At 55.2% G+C, this 22,338-nt stretch overlaps 11 protein-coding genes and 1 non-coding gene across 12 annotated transcripts; 5 read left to right on the forward strand and 7 right to left on the reverse strand.

The window, feature by feature from the left end:
* The first annotated feature begins 311 nt into the window (after positions 1 to 311).
* Positions 312 to 443, forward strand: VTJ04DRAFT_t100. The gene has a single exon. It is a non-coding gene; the product is annotated as a tRNA-Met (tRNA).
* Positions 444 to 740: 297 nt separating this feature from the next.
* Positions 741 to 2,311, reverse strand: VTJ04DRAFT_7697 (uncharacterized protein; the record flags this gene model as incomplete). Its single annotated transcript, XM_069366052.1, has 4 exons — positions 741 to 1,247; positions 1,305 to 2,111; positions 2,198 to 2,257; positions 2,309 to 2,311. 4 exons carry the CDS (start codon positions 2,309 to 2,311, stop codon positions 741 to 743), a joined length of 1,377 nt encoding a protein of 458 aa, XP_069217026.1.
* Positions 2,312 to 2,333: 22 nt separating this feature from the next.
* Positions 2,334 to 3,266, reverse strand: VTJ04DRAFT_7698 (uncharacterized protein; the record flags this gene model as incomplete). Its single annotated transcript, XM_069366053.1, has 2 exons — positions 2,334 to 2,429; positions 3,075 to 3,266. 2 exons carry the CDS (start codon positions 3,264 to 3,266, stop codon positions 2,334 to 2,336), a joined length of 288 nt encoding a protein of 95 aa, XP_069217027.1.
* Positions 3,267 to 3,360: 94 nt separating this feature from the next.
* Positions 3,361 to 4,284, forward strand: VTJ04DRAFT_7699 (uncharacterized protein; the record flags this gene model as incomplete). The annotated part of the gene is made up of 3 exons (XM_069366054.1): positions 3,361 to 3,621; positions 3,707 to 3,978; positions 4,110 to 4,284. 3 exons carry the CDS (start codon positions 3,361 to 3,363, stop codon positions 4,282 to 4,284), a joined length of 708 nt encoding a protein of 235 aa, XP_069217028.1.
* Positions 4,285 to 4,329: 45 nt separating this feature from the next.
* Positions 4,330 to 5,013, forward strand: VTJ04DRAFT_7700 (uncharacterized protein; the record flags this gene model as incomplete). Its single annotated transcript, XM_069366057.1, has 3 exons — positions 4,330 to 4,487; positions 4,713 to 4,780; positions 4,874 to 5,013. The coding sequence occupies 3 exons, from the start codon at positions 4,330 to 4,332 to the stop codon at positions 5,011 to 5,013; spliced, it is 366 nt and encodes a 121-aa protein (XP_069217029.1).
* Positions 5,014 to 5,067: 54 nt separating this feature from the next.
* On the reverse strand, positions 5,068 to 6,417 carry VTJ04DRAFT_7701 (uncharacterized protein; the record flags this gene model as incomplete). Its single annotated transcript, XM_069366058.1, has 5 exons — positions 5,068 to 5,657; positions 5,714 to 5,802; positions 5,871 to 5,997; positions 6,083 to 6,111; positions 6,248 to 6,417. 5 exons carry the CDS (start codon positions 6,415 to 6,417, stop codon positions 5,068 to 5,070), a joined length of 1,005 nt encoding a protein of 334 aa, XP_069217030.1.
* A 571-nt stretch (positions 6,418 to 6,988) lies between these two features.
* VTJ04DRAFT_7702 (uncharacterized protein) lies at positions 6,989 to 8,759 on the forward strand (the record flags this gene model as incomplete). Its single annotated transcript, XM_069366059.1, has 2 exons — positions 6,989 to 7,280; positions 7,333 to 8,759. 2 exons carry the CDS (start codon positions 6,989 to 6,991, stop codon positions 8,757 to 8,759), a joined length of 1,719 nt encoding a protein of 572 aa, XP_069217031.1.
* A 1,656-nt stretch (positions 8,760 to 10,415) lies between these two features.
* Positions 10,416 to 10,897, forward strand: VTJ04DRAFT_7703 (uncharacterized protein; the record flags this gene model as incomplete). Its single annotated transcript, XM_069366060.1, has 2 exons — positions 10,416 to 10,776; positions 10,833 to 10,897. The coding sequence occupies 2 exons, from the start codon at positions 10,416 to 10,418 to the stop codon at positions 10,895 to 10,897; spliced, it is 426 nt and encodes a 141-aa protein (XP_069217032.1).
* Positions 10,898 to 11,376: 479 nt separating this feature from the next.
* Positions 11,377 to 12,903, reverse strand: VTJ04DRAFT_7704 (uncharacterized protein; the record flags this gene model as incomplete). Its single annotated transcript, XM_069366061.1, has 3 exons — positions 11,377 to 12,077; positions 12,147 to 12,787; positions 12,866 to 12,903. 3 exons carry the CDS (start codon positions 12,901 to 12,903, stop codon positions 11,377 to 11,379), a joined length of 1,380 nt encoding a protein of 459 aa, XP_069217033.1.
* A 1,450-nt stretch (positions 12,904 to 14,353) lies between these two features.
* Positions 14,354 to 15,131, reverse strand: VTJ04DRAFT_7705 (uncharacterized protein; the record flags this gene model as incomplete). Its single annotated transcript, XM_069366062.1, has 2 exons — positions 14,354 to 14,473; positions 14,532 to 15,131. 2 exons carry the CDS (start codon positions 15,129 to 15,131, stop codon positions 14,354 to 14,356), a joined length of 720 nt encoding a protein of 239 aa, XP_069217034.1.
* Positions 15,132 to 15,759: 628 nt separating this feature from the next.
* Positions 15,760 to 16,944, reverse strand: VTJ04DRAFT_7706 (uncharacterized protein; the record flags this gene model as incomplete). Its single annotated transcript, XM_069366063.1, has 1 exon — positions 15,760 to 16,944. The coding sequence occupies one exon, from the start codon at positions 16,942 to 16,944 to the stop codon at positions 15,760 to 15,762; it is 1,185 nt and encodes a 394-aa protein (XP_069217035.1).
* A 711-nt stretch (positions 16,945 to 17,655) lies between these two features.
* VTJ04DRAFT_7707 (uncharacterized protein) lies at positions 17,656 to 18,805 on the reverse strand (the record flags this gene model as incomplete). Its single annotated transcript, XM_069366064.1, has 2 exons — positions 17,656 to 18,205; positions 18,270 to 18,805. The coding sequence occupies 2 exons, from the start codon at positions 18,803 to 18,805 to the stop codon at positions 17,656 to 17,658; spliced, it is 1,086 nt and encodes a 361-aa protein (XP_069217036.1).
* Positions 18,806 to 22,338: the final 3,533 nt, after the last annotated feature.

Here is a 22,338-nt window from a genome sequence, read left to right on the forward strand (position 1 = left end):
CGCAGCGTTATCTTTGACAACCCACCCGTCAAGCTTGAGCAAAGGTACAGGTAGTGCCGTGCGGGAGGGAATGAATTGAATACTGAGTGATGGACTTAGTTTCAGAAACAGCAGGTGATGATTGAAAAGGCACTCTATGAATCGATATGAGCTTGCATAGCACCTTACTATTCTCTTGTTTCGTTTCTATCGTCCTCGACATGCATGTCTCTCTTTGAACAGCACACCGAGTCCCACCTGGGAGCCGGGAATGGAACTTGATCATCCACACTTCCATCCCATTGTCTCCACCAACTACCAAAGCACTCAACGGGAGCTTGGCTCAGTTGGAAGAGCGCAGGTCTCATACAAATTCCCGGTGGATTCCCACCGCGTGAAAGGTATGATCCAGCTTGACGCTGGAAGCAATCCTGAGGTCGTGAGTTCGAGCCTCACAGTTCCCATCACTTTTGACGTGGCAATCCTTTGTGAAGAGCAATTTTTGTTTTGCTATTTATTTTTTTCAATATTTCTGTTATGCCGTCAATATTTTGTGTTGCGTAGAGGTTGGTGTGTTGGCTCACTGATAGTTTGGATGACACCATGTACGATAGAATCCACTACTATTGAATATTTTGGCTTCGATTAAACTTGATGGATCACATCAAGAGTCATATACGATGGTATCTTCGTCAGGTGCCGTTGAGTCATTCTTCTATTGACGGCTGGTTCCTCGACACACCAGCTGCTACCCCTGGACTCTACAGATACAACCCCTCAGGCTCGCCCTCCTGCTTGGTGCGCAACACGCGCTCCCTGGCGGCGCGGAAATCGGCCATCTGCACGCGCATGCGGCGCTCGCGAAGGGCCATGAGACCAGCCTCGGAGCAAATGGCCTTGATATCCGCACCCGACAAATCATCCTTTTGCGCGATGAACTCCTCCAGATCGACGTCGTCACTAAGCGACATCTTGCTCGTGTGCAGGGCAAAAATCTTGCGCTTAGTGTTCTGATCCGGGTTCTCGAACAGAATCTTGCGGTCGATACGGCCGGGACGAATCAGGGCCGGGTCAAGCGTCTCAATCTTGTTGGTGGCCATGATCACCTTGACGTCGCCGCGGTCGTCGAAACCATCAAGCTGGTTGAGGAGCTCCAGCATTGTGCGCTGGACTTCGCGCTCACCGCCCGAAGTGGAGTCATAACGTTTTGTGCCAATAGCATCAATCTCGTCGATGAACACGATGGAGGGGGCGTTCTCGGCAGCGACCTGGAGTTGAATGTCAGAGGGCCATGTTAGTGAGACAAGGGGAGGATTGTTGCTTACCTGGAACAGCTGGCGCACCAGGCGAGGGCCATCGCCAAGGTATTTCTGGATGAGCTCGCTGCCCACAATGCGCAGGAATGTCGCTGAGGTCTGGTTGGCCACGGCTTTGGCGAGGAGTGTCTTGCCCGTTCCCGGAGCACCGTACAGGATGACACCCTTGGGCGGCTTGATGCCCATCTCCTCGTAGAGTTCGGGGTGCAGAAGCGGTAGCTCGACCGACTCTCTGACTTCCTGAATCTGCTGCTCCAAACCACCAATGTCCGCGTACGACTCCGTAGGCGCCTTGTCCAGCTTCATGACGCTGACCGCGGGGTCTGTGTCGTCGGTGAGGACACCAACAATGCTGACGGTCTTGTGATGCAGAAGGACGCTGGCGCCGGGCTCGAGTAGGTCCTTGTCCACGAAACTCATGATGCTGACATAGTACTCCGGACCGGCAGTGCTGGATACGATGGCGTGGTCGTCGTCGATCAGCTCCTCGAGGGTGCCGACACCCATGGGGCTGCCGCGCATGTCGTCGACGCGGCTCCTCTCATCGGCCAGTCGGTCGTTGTCGAGCTCGGAGGCAGGAGCGGCATCGTCCTTGGCCAGCTTTGCCTTGCGAAGGCGTTCTTGGTTTTCGATGTACTCTTCCTCGAGAAGCAGGTGGTCGTGGATGCGTTGCATTCGAAGGAGTCGAAGTTTGCATCTACTGGTTGGGAAGACGGGAGGCAACTTGGCAGCAGCGCTGCTGCCGCCGGCCTTCTTCTTCTTGCGACCGACGCGGGTGGTTGGCCTCGGGGGCGGCTCGTACTTGGGCTTGTCCTTCTGTGATGGGCAAACATGCTTGTCAGCTCTCGCCTCTCTGATTACGGAAGGATTTCTGATGATGGGACGTGGAAAGAGAATCAGACCTTTTTATCCTTCTCATCCCTCCCCTCTCTTCCACCTCCCATGTCCGAATGATTTTGACCCTAACTCTTGTTAGCGACAACCAGGAAATACCGTTGTCTGCATCGCCGTACCATGGTGTTGATGTGTTACCCCTCTCTAGAAGGGCAATAAGGAACGAGATTCGCTGGTGGAGTGGCGGAAAGGGAAGAACTTGGTCGGATCGCGGCAATTTCGCGACTCCGATGGAATGGGCTAAATTTTGGTTTGAGGTGCGTTGTTGGTAAGGGTTGGTGAGGATGGCGATGATGTGTGGTTGAGCTTCGAGGAGCTCTTCCAAGTTGGTTGGGAGTCGCCAGGCGGCAGAGGGACGCGCCAACCTTGAGCCACCGCAGCACGAGCCACCCTCTTTCCCAAATTGGAAAACAAGTGGGGCTTTGCGGTTTTCCTGGCATGGATACATCCACTTTTGAGAATCTCAGACCAGCCAGACTTCCAGGTTTGCCTTCTCCATCAAAGTCCGATGCTCAGACATGCACATCCGATGGATACACTCCCTCGATGGATGGGTTGAGATGCAGTCAGCCTGAGATGTCTGGATCACCAGCCACTTGGGGAGTGGCCACGGAGTCCTACTTTAGGTTTGGATGGGTGGTTTTACCGTTTCAGAGCAACATGCCAGCCTGCCCAAGAGCCGCCCAGGCAGCCTGAGCAGACGCCTGGAAGCAGCCCCACGCAGCCCGAGCGCAACCCGCGAGAGTGGATGAGCGTATGGGCATTCATCCCTTCCATCCTTCTCTTACATCCTGGCGTCACCTTTTTGGATCGTCCCGTCACTTGCATCCTTTCTGTCCCAACCCGCACGCTTGAACCCGTAATTACAATAGATTAGGAATTTACCTCAACCCAACGCATATTCTCTATTGTCCATATCTTTTGCCTCATTTCCTCGGCCCTTAAACCATTTGCCACCAGGCGAGCTTCCAGGAACATCGCCGCTTCCGAAACCGAATCCCATCGGGCGCTACCCCTCCACCAGATCCCCAGGACCGACTTCTTTTCCCAACTCGACGCCCGTTTGTACGCCAGCATTTCGTAGCTTCTTCTGAATCTAGAACTCTATTAGCATCCAGGCCTCACCGAGCTTGTCCTCTTTCCCGGCCTCTTCGCCGCACGTCGCCGCAGGATGGCCACCACTCGCGAGCGCCGCATCGCCAAGGAGCTGGCAGACATCAACAATGACAAGGACAACTCCGGCGTCTATGCCAGCCCTGTCGACCCGGCGAACCTGACACACCTCAAGGGCACCTTTATCGGCCCGCCCGACACTCCGTATGCTGGTGGCAAGTTCCAGATCGACATTGTCATTCCGGACATGTATCCCTTCAAGTCCCCTACGATGCGCTTCGATACCAAGATCTGGCACCCCAACGTCAGCAGTGTCACGGTTAGCATGAACCCCACAAGAAGTCAGAAGAGAGAGACGGAGGGTAAGGAGGGCAAGGCTAATCATGATGGGATCTTCAATACAGGGTGCTATCTGCCTCGACACACTCGGGTCCGGCTGGTCGCCCGTGGGCACTATCAAGATGGCCCTGATCTCCCTGAGAATGCTCCTCGAGTCTCCGAACCCCAAAGACCCGCAGGACGCCGAGGTGGCGCATATGATGATGGAAAATCCTGACGAGTTCGCCAAGAAGGCTCATGACTGGGCCGTCAAATATGCTGGCGCTCCGAGGAGGGAACATCTCACCCATAACTACGAGAAGGCTATCCCGCCGCCCAAGAAAGACGACCCATCCAGGTATGTTTTCCTCCTTCTTTCTAATATGGAGATCTAGGCGTGGGGAGACAACGAGAGAGGAAACTTTCTATGATGCCGCAACACTCGCTAACGACGGCTTTTCCTCCACTCTCCCGACCTCCCCAACACAGGTACAAGGGTTACAACAAGGACCTGGTCGACCGCTTTGTCAATATGGGCTTCGACGTCGATGCTGTCGTCGAGGCGTTCATCTACGTGGGTATCGACCGCAACGGTGGAGAGGACTACGAGCTGGAGGAGGCGTATATGGGCGACATCACCGCTCGTCTTCTGGGAGAGCAGTAGAAGATATTCGTGATATGGGGAAGGCAGGCAAGCGTAAGTCATCAAATGCAAACATGCAGCCAAAGACGGGCGGGGAGGGTAACTTGGGAGTTGACTAGTGGTCAGCTGCCCATGACGAAACGACGCGATGATTTCAGCACCACAACCATCACATTCCGAATCACCACCACCATCACGACTACTACCTATCCGTCCATCGTCATGTGTGTTTAGAGAGCATTGGGAAAGGAGTTTAGGGGCGACGGGACAGGGGATCACTTTCTAGGGAATTTTTGCTTTTCGTCTTGTTGGTGTTTTTTCGTTCTTGTTCCTGGAATGACATCAGCCGGTGGCAGACCGTGAGAAATACAATGACATCAGACCCCAAGTAACTTCTTGGTGCCAACCTGCGTATGGTGGCTCTATTGTGGTCCTTGTCTCTGTGTCAGATGTCATCACATTGGAGTGCCTTTTACTTTCGGAGGAATGACCACCAGCAATATGCACACCCGCAGGTGTAAGTCGAAGCCTAATGGACTCAAATGCACGGTTTATTATGCCATACCCCCAGCCCCCTTTCCATCTCGCCCTCCCAGTCTATAGATTTGAGTTACCACCATGCTCTCGCATCTCCCAACGGTGTCATGGACGGACTCTCCCCGTTACTTCCATCGCATTTGCATCCTGCCGAAGGACAGCAAAGGACGAAATCTCGAAATAAAACATGTACATACAAGGCACGCCTGCTAGCAAAAGCGCCGAATGCTTCAGGATCTCTAAACCCAAACCGAAAGCAAAGCGAAATCAGAGCAGATCCCTGCGTACAAACTCGTCGCGCATGGCCTTACCCAGGCCAGCGGGGGAGCGCTCGACGATCACGCCGGCGGCCTCGAGAGCGCGGATCTTGCTGTCCGCACCGCCCTTGCCGCCAGACACGATAGCGCCGGCGTGACCCATGCGACGGCCCGGCGGGGCCGAGATACCCGCGATGAAGCTGACGACGGGCTTGCCGCCGTTCTTGGTGTTGTGCTCCTTGAGAAACTCAGCAGCGTCCTCCTCGGCCGAACCGCCAATCTCGCCGATCATGATGATGCCGTCAGTCTCCTCGTCCTCGAGGAACACCTTGAGGCAGTCGATGAAGTTGGTGCCGCTGAACGGGTCGCCGCCGATACCAACCACAAGGGACTGGCCGAGGCCAGCGTGGGTGGTTTGGTTAACGGCCTCGTAGGTCAGCGTGCCAGAACGGCTGACGATGCCAATCCGGCCCCGCTTGTGAATGAAGCCGGGCATAATGCCGATCTTGCACTGCCCGGGGGCAATGATACCGGGGCAGTTGGGGCCGACGAGGCGGGTCTTGGATTGGGACTTGAGGATGGAGGTGATGCGGACCATGTCTGTCGAACGTGTTAGATTATTGTCGTCGGGCGGTGCTAGGTTCGGCGTGACTGACCATGCTGAGGAATACCCTCAGTGATGCAGACGACGAGAGGGATCTCGGCAGCGACGGCCTCTTCGATACCAGCAGCGGCGAGCGGGGGTCTGTGCGGAGATAGCTCGTCAGCTGGACGTTGATGATGGAGACATCCGAGCAGAAGCGGGAGACTTACGGCACGAAGATGGCAGTCGCAGTGGCACCCGTCTCCTTCACGGCCTCGGCCACATTGGCAAAGACAGGAAGGCCGAGGTGCGTCTGGCCGGCCTTCTTGGGGTTTGTGCCGCCGACAACTTTGGTGCCTGCAAATCGCGCGCATCAGATCCCGAGTTCGCCCAGCGCATCTGGTTTATTCGAGGCGGTTTGCCGTCGCAGAGGAGTGTTTACCATAGTCGATCGCTTGTTGAGCATGGAATCTGTCGGCGACAGTAGTGTTAGCATGGCTCGGTGACTCTTCGACCCCTGCGCCCCTGAGGACGCAAACAGAGCCTCGGGAGAGGAAGATAAGGGTTATATGGCGGTGAAAATGGGACAGGAAGGGCGGAAACTCACGTTCCCTGCTTGCCGGTGAAGCCCTGGAAGATAACCTTGGTGTCGCTGTTGATGCGCAGGTTGTTGATAGTGGCGGCGTAGGGAGAGGCCGACGCCGAGCTGTAGCTGCGCTGGGCAAGTTGCCGCAGAAGAGCGCCCGCAGGCCGGGAATGCCTCGTGAAGGCCCGCATGATGGTGATGTGACTGAGGAAACGAAAACACAAAGGCAGACGCAGAAGCAACAAGGAATTAGGGAGAGAAACCTATGCAGGAGGGCGAGCCGAGGTGGTGGTCGGTCAAACCCAAAGTCGAGGATTCAGGTGCGAGATTGGGAAGTGCAGTGGCAGGTGCAGCAGCCCTTCACCTCTTCGTCATAGCGTTTCCCCCCAATCTCCAAACAGCGATTGTCCCAAAATTGTCGCTGCCCTTGGTCTTGGCCTGCCGAGGTCTTGCGTCCCTTGATTGGCCAAAGTCAAGGATCTCGGCCATTGGCGGCGGTGTTGTTTTTCCGAAGGCAGGATCAGCCCCACCTGCGGCAATCCACGGGGTATCGCGTCTATCGCGTCTAGCAGCCGCGCGCAAAGCGGCTAACGTCAACGTCGAGCCAACTCCCCGCGATCAACCCCACCAAGAATTTGGCCTTCAAACACCATCTTGGAGGGAGAATCGCCACGGCAACATCGTCATTGATCAACAAACGCGCCTCCAAACTCACCACTTCAGAACAGAAGAACCCCTTTGGATTGACCACATACCTCCATCATGGCGACAACTACCGTTACCACGACGGCGCGCAAAAAAGATGCGAACCTCCCGCCCGAGAACGAGCGCTTCCTCCGGTGTTGCGCCGACGTCGCGAACGCCTTGATTGAAGACTACGAGGCTTCAAAAGATCCAAGCAAGCCAAAGAAAGACATCAACCTCAACACCCTTCGTGCCAAGTTTGCAAAGAAACACAGGATCAACAATGTCCCGCCGTTGACCGCAATTATCGCCGCCGTTCCGGAACACTACAAGAAGTATATCCTCCCGAGGTTAATCGCCAAGCCAATCCGTGAGTATCACTCTCTCCCCTTTTGCGCACGCGCTCTGACGCCAAAGATCAGGTACTGCGTCCGGAGTCGCGGTCGTCGCCGTTATGTGCAAGCCGCATCGGTGTCCACACATTGCATACACAGGCAACATCTGCGTCTACTGCCCCGGCGGGCCGGATTCCGACTTTGAGTACAGCACGCAGTCATACACAGGATATGAGCCGACGTCGATGCGCGCCATTCGCGCGCGCTACGATCCCTTCGAGCAAGCACGTGGTCGCGTCGACCAGCTCAAGGCTCTCGGCCATTCGGTGGACAAGGTCGAGTACATCATCATGGGCGGCACCTTCATGTCGCTGCCCGAGTCGTATCGAGAGGAGTTTATCGCACAGCTCCACAACGCCCTCAGCGGCTATTCCTCACTCAACGTGGACGAGGCCGTACGCGCGGGCGAGCAAAGCAACATCAAGTGTGTCGGCATCACTATCGAAACACGACCCGACTACTGCCTGCCGCCACATCTCTCAAGCATGCTTCGGTACGGCTGCACACGTCTCGAGATTGGCGTCCAGTCCCTCTATGAAGATGTCGCGCGCGATACGAACCGCGGTCATACCGTTGCTGCAGTTGCCGAGACCTTCTGCTACGCCAAAGACGCCGGCTTCAAGGTCGTCAGCCACATGATGCCTGATCTTCCTAACGTCGGCATGGAGCGCGACTTGGACCAGTTTCGCGAGTACTTTGAGAACCCAGCCTTCCGTACGGACGGTCTGAAGATCTACCCGACCCTAGTCATTCGCGGCACAGGGCTGTACGAGCTCTGGCGCACCGGCCGCTACCGCAACTACAGCCCCAACGCCTTGATCGATCTCGTGGCTCGGATCTTGGCTCTTGTACCTCCATGGACCCGCATTTACCGCGTCCAGCGCGATATTCCTATGCCGCTGGTCACCTCTGGCGTCGAGAATGGAAACCTGCGCGAGCTGGCTCTTGCGAGGATGAAAGACTTCGGCACGACATGCCGCGACGTCCGGACGCGAGAGGTGGGGATTAATGAGGTGAAACATAAGGTCCGGCCCAATCAAATCGAGCTTGTGCGCCGCGACTATACGGCCAACGGCGGCTGGGAAACGTTCCTGGCGTACGAGGACCCGGAGCAGGACATCCTCGTCGGACTGCTTCGGCTACGCAAGTGCACCGCCAAATACACCTTCCGTCCGGAGCTTACTGCCCAACCGACGAGTATGATTCGAGAACTGCATGTCTATGGCACGGCTGTGCCGGTTCATGCGAGGGATCCGAAGAAGTTCCAGCACCAAGGGTTCGGAACGCTGTTGATGGAGGAGGCGGAGAAAATTGCGAGAGAAGAACATGGCTCAATTAAGATCTCGGTCATTTCTGGCATCGGTACTAGACACTTCTATCGCAAACTGGGCTACTGGTTAGATGGGCCTTACATGAGTAAGTGGCTGGATGGAAGGCCTGGGCCGGAGGAGTAGTTCGAGCCGGCTAAGGTCACGGAATGGATTGTTGAGTCGCAAATGGCGTGTGGCAACTGCATTTCGGGAGTTCCTGGAAGGACAATATCATTCTTGCATCGGTTATCTCATAGAGGCGTGTGGGCAAAGCGTTGTTTTGGCGAGATGGGCAATGTGGATGGCTAATGGCCATGGAAGTTAACAAAGGCAACCCTCTTCGGTGCTCGATAGATCCTGTTGACCATTCGAGAGAGTGGAAACCCTCCCCGACATGCTAGTCGAGATAATTGAATCAAGGATGATAGACATTGAGCATATTCCCTCGACTCCTGGAGCGCAGAGCAAATGCGAAGGGAAGCCCGACGTTCAAATAAGGTTCAGCCCGCCCAATCACAAACTTTATTTTCATGGAAAGAGAAGGAAAGAGCAGCTTGCTTCGTCTTTCAGGAAAAAGATTCTTCAGTCAAGAGCCACGGAGTCATTGCATGCTTCGGACATGGATATGACCCATAAAATGGCTTGCCAGACAGAGAGGGTCCCGTTGTTGAGTTTGAACTGACAGGTTTGGGTCTTACTCTTCTCCCTCTGATGCTTCTTCGGGACTCAGTGGTCAGGAGTTGCCTCGCCACGAACCTGTCTGTCGCTCAGTTCGCAGGCTCATTCCACTCTAGATAGAATCAAGATGAAAAGAAAACAGAAAACAAGATATCAATAGAGAAAAAAAAGAAAGGAAGGAAGGAAGGAAGAAAAAAAAGGAAAAAAAGAAAAAAAAGACGACATGAGAGTGTTGAGTTTGAGTCTTGGCCGTATTATTGTTCGTCGTACGTATTTGCACTGGTTTCATACTTGGATCAACGGTCCACGTCCCGACTCTAGATATCCATGTTGCTATCTCAAGCCGGTAACATGGTTGCATTGGAGTTTAGCACTTAATTGCCATGTGGGCGGTGGTCGTGATCGCCTCTCCGTCAATGTGCAAACCGAGGAGCACCCCGGATCAAGGTGAAGCACCTATGCATTCCGCCACGATCACTTCCTCACCTCCTATCTAGGATATAGACGGCACTTTCTTCCGTCTGGGATTACATCACCAAACCCGATTCTCTAGGTCGGCTCATCACAGTCCAGGGCAGTTCCGATCATCTAGTAATATATTGCCCTGTCATTAGCGTTGTTACAACCGACACAATGTTCCGCCGTCTTGATTTACCCGGACATACTCGATTAAACTTCCAAGTCCGTACATTCGGAAGTGTTAGTCTATTATTAGCTTTGCTCCTGATAATATTATATTTAACAAATTCTCCGCACCCCGCGGTATTGCCTTTCCCCGGTTGTTTAGTTCCTGTCCAGAGGACCGGATCCTGGTGACCTCAACTGTCACAGCAGTTCTTGAATGCATCAAATGCACCGACGCTGATATAAAGTCAAACCCCTTCGTGTCGGACGCAGCGTTGCAGCAATTTATATTTTGCATATCTCAGGCACAGGAAGCAGTGGCCGAGAGTCGAAGATCAGGAATACTTGGAGGTCATAAGCTACGTACGACTTAACTTCGTTCCGCCGCGATATAACAGCTAAACCTCGAGCTTTCCGACCTGGAACACCTGTACCAGCCAGCATTGACCCTAAGCAACCTACTACCCTCCCTCCTGAAGAACGGATCCAGTCCCAACCATGAAATCCCTCTTGCTCCTCGCCCTCGGCGCCACCGGCGGCCTCGCAGCCAACTTTGCCAGCTCTTGCGACTCGATCAAGGTCGACGGCCGCATCCTGCAAGCCAACTGCCGCAACATCTTTGGCCAGCCCACCTGCTCCAAGCTGGATTTGAACAACTGCCTCAAGAACGTTGGGGGCAAGCTGGAGGCGGATCCGACGGGTGCCGGGCCTCACCTTGACCAGTGCATCAAGTGCACAAACACCAAGCCCGACGGCGCGCTCACCATCGGGGACCCGGTGCCGCATCTCATCTACTGCCAGTGCAATCCCGGGGGAGGGGTTGCGCAGGCGAACTGGCCGACGGCGGTGTTCGATCTCAGTAGGTTACCATTGCGATCTTGTTTCGTGGGGGCGGTGCTGACGCGGGTTTCGCAGATACTATCGTCGATAACAGCAACGGCATTTTGGAGTGCTACAGGACTAGGGGCACGACGTGCTGAAAGTCATGCCGGGGTATGGGTTGGGTTCTTTTTTTGATTCATTGGTCTCTTCATGTACATATCTGTTATGATTCATGATTTCACGTGGTACATAGTCTTATGATAACCCTCTTCTTTAGCGTGGCGTGAAATGTCTCTCCATTCGCTCAATAGGGCATGAGTGCTGATCGAACTCTCCACGCTATTCTCGTTGAAATGGCTGTCTTGTGAGACACTGTGATCAAGAGATGATTGAAACCTGGATTAATTCCCTTCCAATGACTCCTATCTGAGAAGAGTTCTCCTCTCCATATCCACCATTGTCCAGTACATACAAAATGGTCGTTGTTTAAACTTGATGAAGGATAGACGAGAATTGAACAAACCCCGATCGTTTCAAATAATACCGCCCTCTCGTTTTCGCTGCTAGCATACCAGACCAGCCCATTCCCCACTTCCTCTCCCTCCTGCTGCTTGAAGTTAGCACGCCCAGGATGATCTCAGTAATATCCATACCCATCACTGATCCAAGTCGTCGTAGTAGCCGCGCTGCTGCTGCTGTCGTCTGTCTGGGCACTTGAGTCTGAGGCCGAATCCACTTCGGACTCAAACCACGTCGTCAACAGGATGCTTGGCTCAGTGCTCGTTGTGGCTGGACTTGGCGGTAATGGATGGTGCTCGTTGGGCTCAATGGTATTGGCGCTGCTGGTGTCGACAGGATCAGTACCATTAGTACTAGCCGTGTCATCGATAGGATCAACCGTCGCCGTCGTGATAATCGTTTCAGCGTCGGTGGCCGCGGAAGTTGTGGTGATTCTAGAGTCAAGTCTGGTGGTCTGGCTGATGGCGGAGCTGGTGCCTGAGGTAGTGGTGCTCCCAAGACTGACAGAGGGCGGAGGAATAGGGGGTCCGTACGTATAGCTTCCATACGGAATCTCCTCTTCCCCGCTGTTCGTGGGAAAAGACTGTGCCACGGAAGAGATGGTCGTGGATGGCGTGGCAGTAGATGAGATGGTCACGGTGACGGTTGTGTCTGCCTGGTCTGAAGTGAAGACCGGATTGCTGGCTTCCGTGCTGGAGATGAGCGAGACTGTCGAAGAGGAGATGATGCTGTATGTCCAGCCAGACGGCATGGTCCACTGACTTCTGGTTCTTGTGATGTTGTGGAGAGTGGGATGCAGGTGCGTTTTCAAGATGGAGCCTGCGTTTCCGTTAGTCCCGCGTCTCTTCACAGTCGTTAAATCATGTCATTCGGGGGCAAAGATCCTACCTGGACTGGTCATATAGGTCAAGCTCGGCTGGTACGATGTCGTCGACGTCAAGTTGACCCCTGGCAGACCGCTGCTCCCTTTGCCGAAGCCTGCACCTGGACTGCTGGGCTTGACAGTAAGAGTTGTCAAGGACGTCAGGGTAAGAGTCACAAAAGTCGTCACATCCTCCTCAGTCGCAGTCGAGGCTGGCCACGTCATGTTCGGCCAAAAGACGGAGGATGCCCCTGGCCCGATAGGACCAACGGCCCCTGTGCCGGTGACCAAGCTAGGCGCGGTTCCTGTCCACGACTGGCGAGAAGAAGATGTGGCGTTGCCGAGGACAGACGACACAACTCCTGCAGTGCCAGTCAATGAAGCACAGGGACAAGGCGAAGCCGTGGAGGTTGTGTTGAGCCATGGAGCCTGGGTGGTGGCAGTTCTGATGGGGTCAACCAGGGCGGTTGAGTTGATCAAAGCAGAGCAAGGAGCATGGACTGTGACGGTATTGGTGGCATTCCAGACAGGCCGATGGACAGTCACGGTCAGGACCTCCGTCGCCGTGACTGTGGTTGCGACGCAGGGTCTGATGGGCTGATTGCCACCATAGACAGGAAGACTAGTGTGGTGGTTCCTGATGCCAAAGCCAAAGGCAAGCGAGGGACTAAGATGGTCAGTTGGGTCAGTTCAACAGCTCTCACGTTCACCAAGAGGGCCGAGAGTTTGAAGACGAGAGTCTCACCTGATGCTCAGCAGAGCCAACGAGCGTAAACCTATCATGGTGACGGGCAAGGCTCTTGCAGGTCGAGAAACGAGAGGAATCGCCTTGGAGAAGTCCACGAGAGTTTTGGTGAAGGAGCCAGAACATCAGGATGGCATGATACGTGATTCTCTTATAGTCCCCGGTCATACACACCGCAAGAGAAGCCGCGTTTGCAACGGCAACCCTTGAAGTCTAAGATCCACCGCGGAGCTAGCTGTTTGCAGGCGGCAGATGTTTTCCCCAAATCTCTTGATCCATGATTATCTGGTACCTCCCGTCAATACGATGTTGGCCAGCTGGGGACGATAGAGTGACAGATCTGGGATTTGCCCGAAGGGAACGGCAAACAAACAGATCTCGGGTGCTTTGCAACGCCATGGACCCTGATCCTAGGTTTGATGACGGTACTTTGCATCGAGCCTTTGACCCGGAGGAATCCTATGTCGACCTATCCGCTGTAGAAGGCCGCGTTGACTCATGATGGGTTGGTTGGACAGGGAGCTGGGATTGGAGCGGCGTCCAATGCCATTGGGTTTGCCCTGGACTTTTGATTCACGGACCCAACAAGTTTGTTGTCTGTCTGGAGGGTTGCGTGGACAGATGTTACTACGCTCCTCAGCCGGGTGCTAGACACACAGCTCAGCCCCAGTCGCTGATGGATGCGAATTTCATGATCGATCTCACGTTATGTTGTTTTTTCTGTTGACCAAGAAAGTACCCCGAGGTAGACCGTGTCATAAGCAACGCCTTTGCTGCAGTAACCCGTGGCACAGCATCGTCGGATGCAGGAGACATAACTTGGGAATGGAGGAACAAGGGTGCGACGTTTCGGTGAGATCTGGCGTGCATGGGTGCATGGTACCTGCATCGATGTTCAGCTATACAGTTGAGCTCCGAATAAGCCTCAGCCAGGTTCTTGCCTCGCGAAGAGCTGCCTTATTACAGAATTAGATATGCTGAAGATGCTGAACCGAGACCACGAAGCTCCCAATCAGCAGCTTGATTATCTCCCGTTTCAAGGACTGTCTCTTCCTCGCAGCGGCTGAGGGATGCATGCTGCCGTGGACACATCCACACACATGGTTTCTCCATCGCAGGGGTCACAAACACAGATCTCCGGTGGACTGTGGCGCCCGGGGTGCCGCAACGGTCGGATTGATATAATGTTCGGCCGGCGGACCGCCAGCCTCGTGGATGTTAGACAGATGGCGCGTGGCGTGCAGAAATTGTCACTTAGATCACGTAGTCATTGAGGTACTCATGCTGCCGAGGATCCCTGGACGACGAACGACGGTTGGTACAGCGGGCTGCGGCCGTGCCGAGGATTGACTCTCGGGGATGTGTCAGGCACACAAGCTGCAGGGGCTGAATCGACGGGCGCTGGGCATCAAAGTCCTGATGGAGAGCAGGAAAATCATGGATTCGACAGGATTGAAGGAGCAGGTTACTCCAACAGCTGTCTGCTCTTCACAACTCGGCCTTTTCGCTCTTCTCGTCGGGTGTCTTTCCCAAGAACCTCGCCTCAGCCGTTCTCCAGTTCATGACATGCCAAATGTTCTCCACATAAGCGGCCTTTCCGTTCAAATACTGTCGTCATACCGTCAGCAATGAGCTCTTGACATGAACACACACAGAGGTTACCAACCTGGAGATAATAAGCATGCTCCCACATGTCCACCCCCAAAATCGGCACCTCCGGTCCGACAACCGGATCTTGGTCCTTTGTCGTAACAATCCTCAGTCTTCCCTCCTGTCCCTTACCTTCCTCTTTGACCAACCATCCCCATCCACTGCCCTGAATCCCCAACACCGCCCGTCCAAACTCTTCCTTGAACCCCTGCAAACTCCCCCATTGCTCCTCGATCGCCTTCACCAATGCCGGTGCCGCCTCTCCTGCCTTCGTCTCCTGGCTCTCGGGCGGCGCCAAGTTTTCCCAAAACAGCGCGTGGTTGATGTGTCCGCCGCCGTTGAACCGGATATCGCGCTGCAGCTCAATTTGCTGGGCGACGTCGCCGCGCGCGACGGCCGCGACGTGTTGGTCTAGGGCGCGGTTGAGGTTGGCGATGTAGGCGGCATGGTGTTTGGAGTGGTGGAGTTCCATGATCTGGGCCGAGATGTGCGGTTCGAGGGCATCGTAGGCGAAAGGGAGAGGGGGCAAGGTGAAGGTTGTGAGCCCCGTAGAGGTGAGGTTGCTGGCCGCTGGGGACAGGGCGAGGTAGGACCAGAGACTGCTGAGGTTGACCATTTTGGTTGGTTTGCTGGTTTGGTATGTATGAAGGGCTGTGACAGGTCTGGCTGGTTGGGGATCGGAAAACGCAAGGGAAAGAATAATTCGTCAAGCTCGATGGTTGAAGTGATGATATGGCTCAACTTGCCGCGAGGTCGCGTCGTTGGGGGCCGAACGATGTCGTCACATTGCGTCCCTGGAGCGCGTTTGTCAGCGGTCTGGTTGCAACCGCGACCCCTGAAAATCGTCGTTTCCAGGGGCTTACAGTGGGGAAATCCGGGGAGGACAAAGAAACCAACCTTTGTTCCGGGACAAAAGCCAGGGCCACTGGGCCAAGATCCAAATGCTGGTGTTGACAGCATGTATCTACATACATTTTGGCTGCTAATACTTGTCAGATAAAACGGATTTCTTGTTGGGCATTGTTCCGAATGTCGGGCTTCTGCACAGGAGCAAACAAAGAAAGAAACTGATGGCAAATGCCCATTTATAATCAGATGACCCTATCTCAAATAAATCCCTAATCCCACCCCAACGCCTATAATATAGATATGAAATTGACGACTATGAGTCCCTAAAAACCACCGCAACTCCTATCGAATGGATGCAAGATTGTTCTGAACTTCAAAACCAAACTTCGATATCTTCAAGCACCCAACGCCTCATCCCAATCCGACCACCTCTTAATCACCCTATCCACCTCTCTGACCGCCTCCCTCGTCGCCTCCACCTGGAACCATTCCTTATGCTCCCTCCCACAAGCCTCGCACTTCTCCCTCTCCATCACCCTCAACCCGCGGCCCGTCAGTTCCAGATGCACCAGCCTTTCGACCTTATGACTATGCGGCATCTTGCGCGGCACCACCGTCCCGTTCCCGGACGCCGGCCGTCCCGATGACGGAACGTATGGGTAGTACCGCACCAGCGACAGGTTGTACCCGCACTGGCGCTGCCACTCGTTGAGGCGGCGCTGGACGTTGGTGGCGCGTCCGATCTTGAGGAGGATGGTTTTCTTCTTTCCGTCGCCGCCCTTGCCGTCCCGGTCCTCGCCGGCCACGCGCGCAAAAGTCGCCAGGGCGTCGCTCAACCGCTGCGCAGTCCCGCTGCTGCTCGAGCCGCCGAGCGGCGACAACAGCGAGCGCGCGGCCTCGCGCGGCGGCGTCGTCGATTCCGACTCGGGAGTCAGCCAGAAGATGTAAATGTACCCGGGCTCATCTTGCTCCGAGATGGGCTTGGCCAGCTCGAGCTGCAGCTGCGCGGCCGTTTCGGCGGGGAGGTCTGGCGGGATCAGGTCCTTGCGCTTCGCCGATGTCTTCTTGCCGCTCGGCCTGGAGGACGCGCCCTGGGAGGACTGCGGTCTCGGGCGCGGCTGGGGCTCGATGTCGTCGAAGGGGATCGGAACGTGGAAGCAGCAGCAGAGGGTGAGGGAGCGCGGCTTCGACTCGTCGGTCTTCGTGGGGCGGGAGAAGCCGGGCCAGCTGGGCCTGATGGAGTCGGTCCGCATGAGGCCCAGCCTCTCAGCGAGCGTGTCAATGCTGGTGCGCCCCTGAATGCTGGTGATATAGGTCTTCTTCGGCGGAGTCGCTGCCGCCGCCGCCGCCGCGGCGGCTGCCTGGTCCTTGTGCTGCCAGCAATAATTGTCTGGATTTGTCGCGTCGTTCGCGGCATTGGAATTTTTCTTGGACCGTTTCGGCCGAGACTTGCCGTCGTCGGACAAGAGACTGCGTCTGCAAGGCTTGCCACTATTCGTGATTCCTCTGCATGTTGTGTCTGGATCAAGGGAGTCGGTGCGGCCCAGCTGGGCCTCGGGCGTGTTGGCGAAGTAGGGCATTGTTGCCGTCTATTTGGTTCCTGGGGGATGATTGCAGCGAAAGAGCCCGAGCAGTGCCTTTTAAACAAGGTCTGGAGATCTTCACGGGATAAATCAGGTAGAATTGGCGCCGCTGAGCTGGCAGGAAGCCAGGGCAAAGGTTGTCGTGGGACTCCATGATGGGCTGGCCGTTGGCCTCACTTTGATTCTTAGCGCCCTGAGGCGCGGACTCGGGCTGACTCGGCTTGTGTCGCAGCGCCTCGTCCCAAATCCTCAGGGGCTGCTGAAACCGCGTGGCATTTGTGGGGAACCTTGGCATGAACGGGTGGGCAGCCAACCGTCCAGCTCAGGCGGCTTTGTCAGCCTGGAAAATCCATGGATGCCCGCCAGCTGCTGTCGTCTGGCACATGCTGCCCAACATCGAAACACTAGGTTCATCTTGACATCAGTGATGCTGGGCTGTTGGAACGCAGAATAGGGGTAAGAATTGTCATTCCACATACTCCGTAACCTAGGTGAGAGTGAACTAGGACCCTCTTCTTCCCATGTAACTGAAACTTCGGCGGACGGGTATCAATACTGCAGCACCACCAAAACCATGTCTCTCACCATGCCCAAGAAGAACCCCGCCAAGGGGAATCTAACATCAACATGAAAAACGCCTCGACGCAGCGGAAACCCGGAAGACAAAAGGAATAGAGAGCACATCCATCGTACCAACCCCCATCCCATTTAGGCCCATGAAGGCTCATCACCAAACAGGTCCGAGGGACTCCTCTTAGTCTTTTTGGTAGCGACCACTGCTTCTTCAACCGGCTCACCCCTGACCGGGCCTGTGGCCACCACCGTCGTCGTTGAGCGAGCTGGCGGGTACGGCTCAATCGGGTCATCCGTGTACGGCTCATGATCCTCATCGTGCTCGCTGTCGACGAACAGGCGAGCCTGCTCCTCCTCGCCGCGGCGGATGCGCAGCCAACTGGGTGTGGTCACCTTCCACTCGCGCTTGGGCCGGAGGCTTGACAGGCTAGGCAGCTTGCTCCGGACAGAGGTGAGCAACGGCCGCACCGGAGGGGGCCGGGGCACAGCTGGAAGAGCTGGGACAGACAGCCGCGGCCGCGAAACGGTCTCATACCACGGCACGGGTGGGAGGGTGTCTGGGCGCAGGCGGTTGCCACAATGCGGGCAATCCGGAGGAACTGCTCGCCAAGCGACATACTCGACGAGCCCGGGCAGGGCGAGGCCGGCACTGAACTCTCGAAGAGCAGTATACGAATGAATCAGGCTGGGAACGCAAGTCAGCGTACAGACCAACGGAAAATAGAGTTGGAATGAGGGGTATTGCTCACAAGTTCGCCAGCAACGGGACGGTGCTATACGCCGCGAGCATGGCTAGATCAGCGCGCCCATTAGCCGCAACGCCGACCCAGGAGAACACTAAAACCACCATTAAAGATGCCGCGACGACGAGGTCGAGGAAGAAAACGAATATTCGATGCGTCAAGATCGACGTGGCCCCTGTCGCTCTGCCTTCCCCCTGGACTTGAGCCTCATCCGGGGAGGCCTCCACATCCGGTTCGTCTGTGCCCCGCGGCTGCTTTCCCTTGCCGACACGCGCCAGCGCCCGCTCGGCAACGAGCAGATACACCGAAGCGGAGGCTGAGAAGAAAAGGGGAATCAGGCCAAGGCTGGGTACTATGTTCTTAGAGAGCATGCCATGAGTGATGCAGAGCGGCAGGGCGGGGATGAATGAGATGATGGCCGCCTTTCGGAGAGCGGGACTTGGAAGAGTCGTGGCAGTAATGATGTCCCGTACCGGTCTGGATTGAGGTCCAGGAGGGTGGTCGTGGTCGGCGATGGGCGAGTCGGGTGTGTGCGTTGACATGCTTGGAGGTTTGGTTGCCGGCGGCAGTGGGGTGAGATAACGCTGGGCCGCGGCTGGGTTGCAAGATGGCCGCTGGGTGAGACGACAATGTCATCCAAATTTTGAAGCCCGATCCGACACGGGATGGGAGTTGTTCTTTTTCCGCAAAATGGACAGACGAATAAAAGATCTTCGGATACGGGCCGGTTCGGGTCGTTCGCAATTGTGAATGCCGTCGGTGGACGGTGAGAGGAAAGATAAGGTAGCTCTGCGGCCTGGGAACCACCTCACCTCAGCTGGCTCCCATGTGCTCAGGTCGACCCTTGTCGACCTAAACGGGGAGGAGTGGGGGCAGGCCATCTTGACCGCTTGTGTAACCTAACCTGCGTGGGCCAGTGATGCATGCACCTCGCGATCAATCGAAGCCAGGCTCATCCGCGCTTGGGGTATTGAACTGGTGGGGGAGGGGTTGATGGAAGACTTGCGGCTGCCGTGGCCATGTCTGGACGAGGAACCATCTCAAACACACGCCACCTCTTGAAGTGGTACTGCCGGCAGTTCCAGGTTCTACTTTGTAATTGAGCTTCCATAGTGTCAAGGCTGTTTGGATACTGTGCCGAGCTTACAGAGAACCACACACCTATCTATGGAAGGCCCGAGAGCTGCCATTGACCTGATTGGATTGAACGAACCGTTCCATAAGGTACCTGAGCCGAGTCCCAACGGTTAGGAAGCCTGACAGCGGCATTCGTGCAATCTAGGTACCTCACGTATCTTATTGATCTTGTTGATTGGGATTTATTACGATTCGTCCGGTCTGTGCTACCCCGGACGATCGCGCCTTGATTGATATCTTTGGGATAAGTAAGCCCAGGCTAATACACGGCGACATACCTAATACCTAGCTACCTAGGTACACCGGGACACTTTTCCAACTGCCTTACCATTGAACTTCGAAGAGCCCAGTTTGAAAGAAACCGTTTACGCACGGCCGCTAATGCAGGCTTCGCGCCAACTCACAAGACCGGCCAAGATGAGTTCATGCCATCCCGATTCAGCTCTGCAAACTGTCATCATGACAGTGAAGGCCCCTCCAATGGTTGATTGTTTGCTTCATCGGACGAACCTAGCGTGAAAACAGGTCGGGGAGTTCCGGCTTTTTCATGGTTACCTGAGGAGTAACGTCTTCGGCATTTTCCGAGAGGTACGACTCTCATCAAGAGGCTGCAACATGCCCGCGCGACTACGATGGTTCGGAAGATGCACTTGTATTCGAGTGCCTTACTTGTTCTTGGAGCTCCGCTCCGGCTCCCGCGTTACAGCGGTATTTGGATACCTGCTCCGTCGTATCTAGACCTATAGACACATCGTCATACCCCCAAATCGCCAGAACTCTCGCGTTCGTCCTCCTCTGGAGAGCGTACCCGGTGAGGTTCAACGGCTACTATGCAAGACCACGTCAGCCCAGACGGAGCATCCAAATTTGGATCCTCTGTTGTGCTCGGTAGAGGTCAGGCGTGCTCACCATGGTTGGGTGACCTGACACCAACTGGTGACAACAAAGCTGGAAAGAACCAGCACGGCTTGGAGAGCCGCCTTCACCGCTGAAGCTGAATCTGGTATACCGTACTGTTGATTTGTTTCCATTCCCAATGGTCAGCTTCTGGAGGAGGGAGAGCAGCTCACTGAGAGGCTCAAGACGCAGAGCCGCAAAAGTCGAGTTGAAGAAGCATAAGAGGAGTTGTCGAGATGCATCGTTCTTCCCAAGCAGTCCTCCTAGAACAACGCGATTCACAATTTCTAAAACCGCTAAGCTCACAATACCGCGCAATACACTTTCTTCGGCTCTGATTCCTATCCTTCTGACCAAGATGTCAAACCCAACTGCGAATGTCACGCCCACAACGGGTCCCGCTCCCAGCCTTGTGGTCAACGACCCCAGGGCCGAGATGCTCAGGGGCGTCGGCTCTTGGGCGGAAACCCCTGAAAATACCCCATTCCCTTCCCATGCGGGTAATTTGCCGCAATGTCAGTCCCACTGTAGCTTGTTACTTATATTTGTAGCCAGGGTTCTAACTGCGAGAAGCAGATAACGCGCTTCTGGATCTAATGCGCCTGTCCTCTCACAATCCGCTGCCATGGTCGCCGCTCCATGCCACTCACAAGCAAGCCAATTCCCAACAAGTTCACCAGGCTGCTCAGCAAAACGGCCTGGGTCACGCAACGGCTACATCAAGCGTCGGGTACATTGACTTGAATGGGGCCAATATGGGAGGGACAGAGACAAAGGAACAGGGAGGAAACTGATTGCTCTACGGAGTATTAGAATGTACAAACCATTCAGAATGCAATGGACAGAACCTTGTTTTGTGATAGAGTAGGGGGCGAATACGAGACTTTTTGCGTTGTTTTCATTTCATGGGTAGAGAGCTTCAAACTACCTTCCATCATCTGCATGATCCGCATGGATTTTTCGAGGAATGGCAAACCGCGCGCTGCTTGTCCCACAAGCGCTCGCTGGGTTAGCCAGAGCCGCAGACACAGTGCGCGAGGTAAGGTAGGTACCTATGTATGTATGTATGTACTTGAGCTCTCTCCGATTCTGCAGTGGCCCACACTATGGAGGCCAATCACACACCCCGCTATGCGCTTCGGCGTTATGGTCAGGCCTTCATCGCCGTCGGCGAACTGCTAGGTGAGCGTTTCGGGCCCTATGGGTGTAGCCAACGATCAACGATAATGTATGCTTCATCAGTAACAAACCCGGGAACTTAACAAGGGAACAGCGCCAAACAAATAGACTTTACGGAGCATCAGCGATTGCTTGCAGTGAGCCTGAAGGCTTCGTTTATTGCTTGATTGTTTCTGCAAGTCGACGGCAAGCTATCACTGGGCGGCTGAACACTGAAAACGGCTTCGGGCCGGCCGGTGTCTTGCAGCTTTAGCTTCGGCTGCGTCATCGTCAGGCCACCTCTCATGCCGCTCGATGAATCTGGATGTAACCAGGGTCACTTAGGGACTGTACAAGGTGAGGTACTCATACGTGTGGATTGGCGCCTCCCCAGCCGCGGCGTTAAGCGCCGCCTAGCGTTACGAAACTTAGTGCCTCACGCAAGCGCCGCATTTGCTCTTGTCCTGGTCATGACTTGGAACAAGCTGCCCGGTATCCACAGGGATATTCCAGGTGAACCCGGCAGAAACCAGGTAAGGTACGCCGGTGGGCAGCGAATTCTGGCCATCAGCTCAGTGTGTATCCGTATCTGCAATCCTGCGCGTGACGAGCGGGATGCAGGGTGATGGTGTAGGTATCTGGGCGGCGTGCCGAACCGAGATCTCACGCTAAGTCCGGATAGGGAACAGGTTCTTGCGCTCTGCGTTCTTGAGAATAAACATTTCGCACCACACCTGGCGATCAAGGATGGCAGCATTGTCGAGTCAGCTTGAAACGGGCATGCTCAACTTTCTTGCCCACCATGTTTCTCCTAATACAGCTCCACCGGCCCAAAAAACCGGCCACCCCCCATAGCCTCTCTCGTCCCAATCATTTACTAGGT

This window comes from Mycothermus thermophilus (assembly GCF_041956435.1).
Source record: "Mycothermus thermophilus strain CBS 625.91 unplaced genomic scaffold VTJ04scaffold_5, whole genome shotgun sequence".
NCBI classification, from domain to species: domain Eukaryota; kingdom Fungi; phylum Ascomycota; class Sordariomycetes; order Sordariales; family Chaetomiaceae; genus Mycothermus; species Mycothermus thermophilus.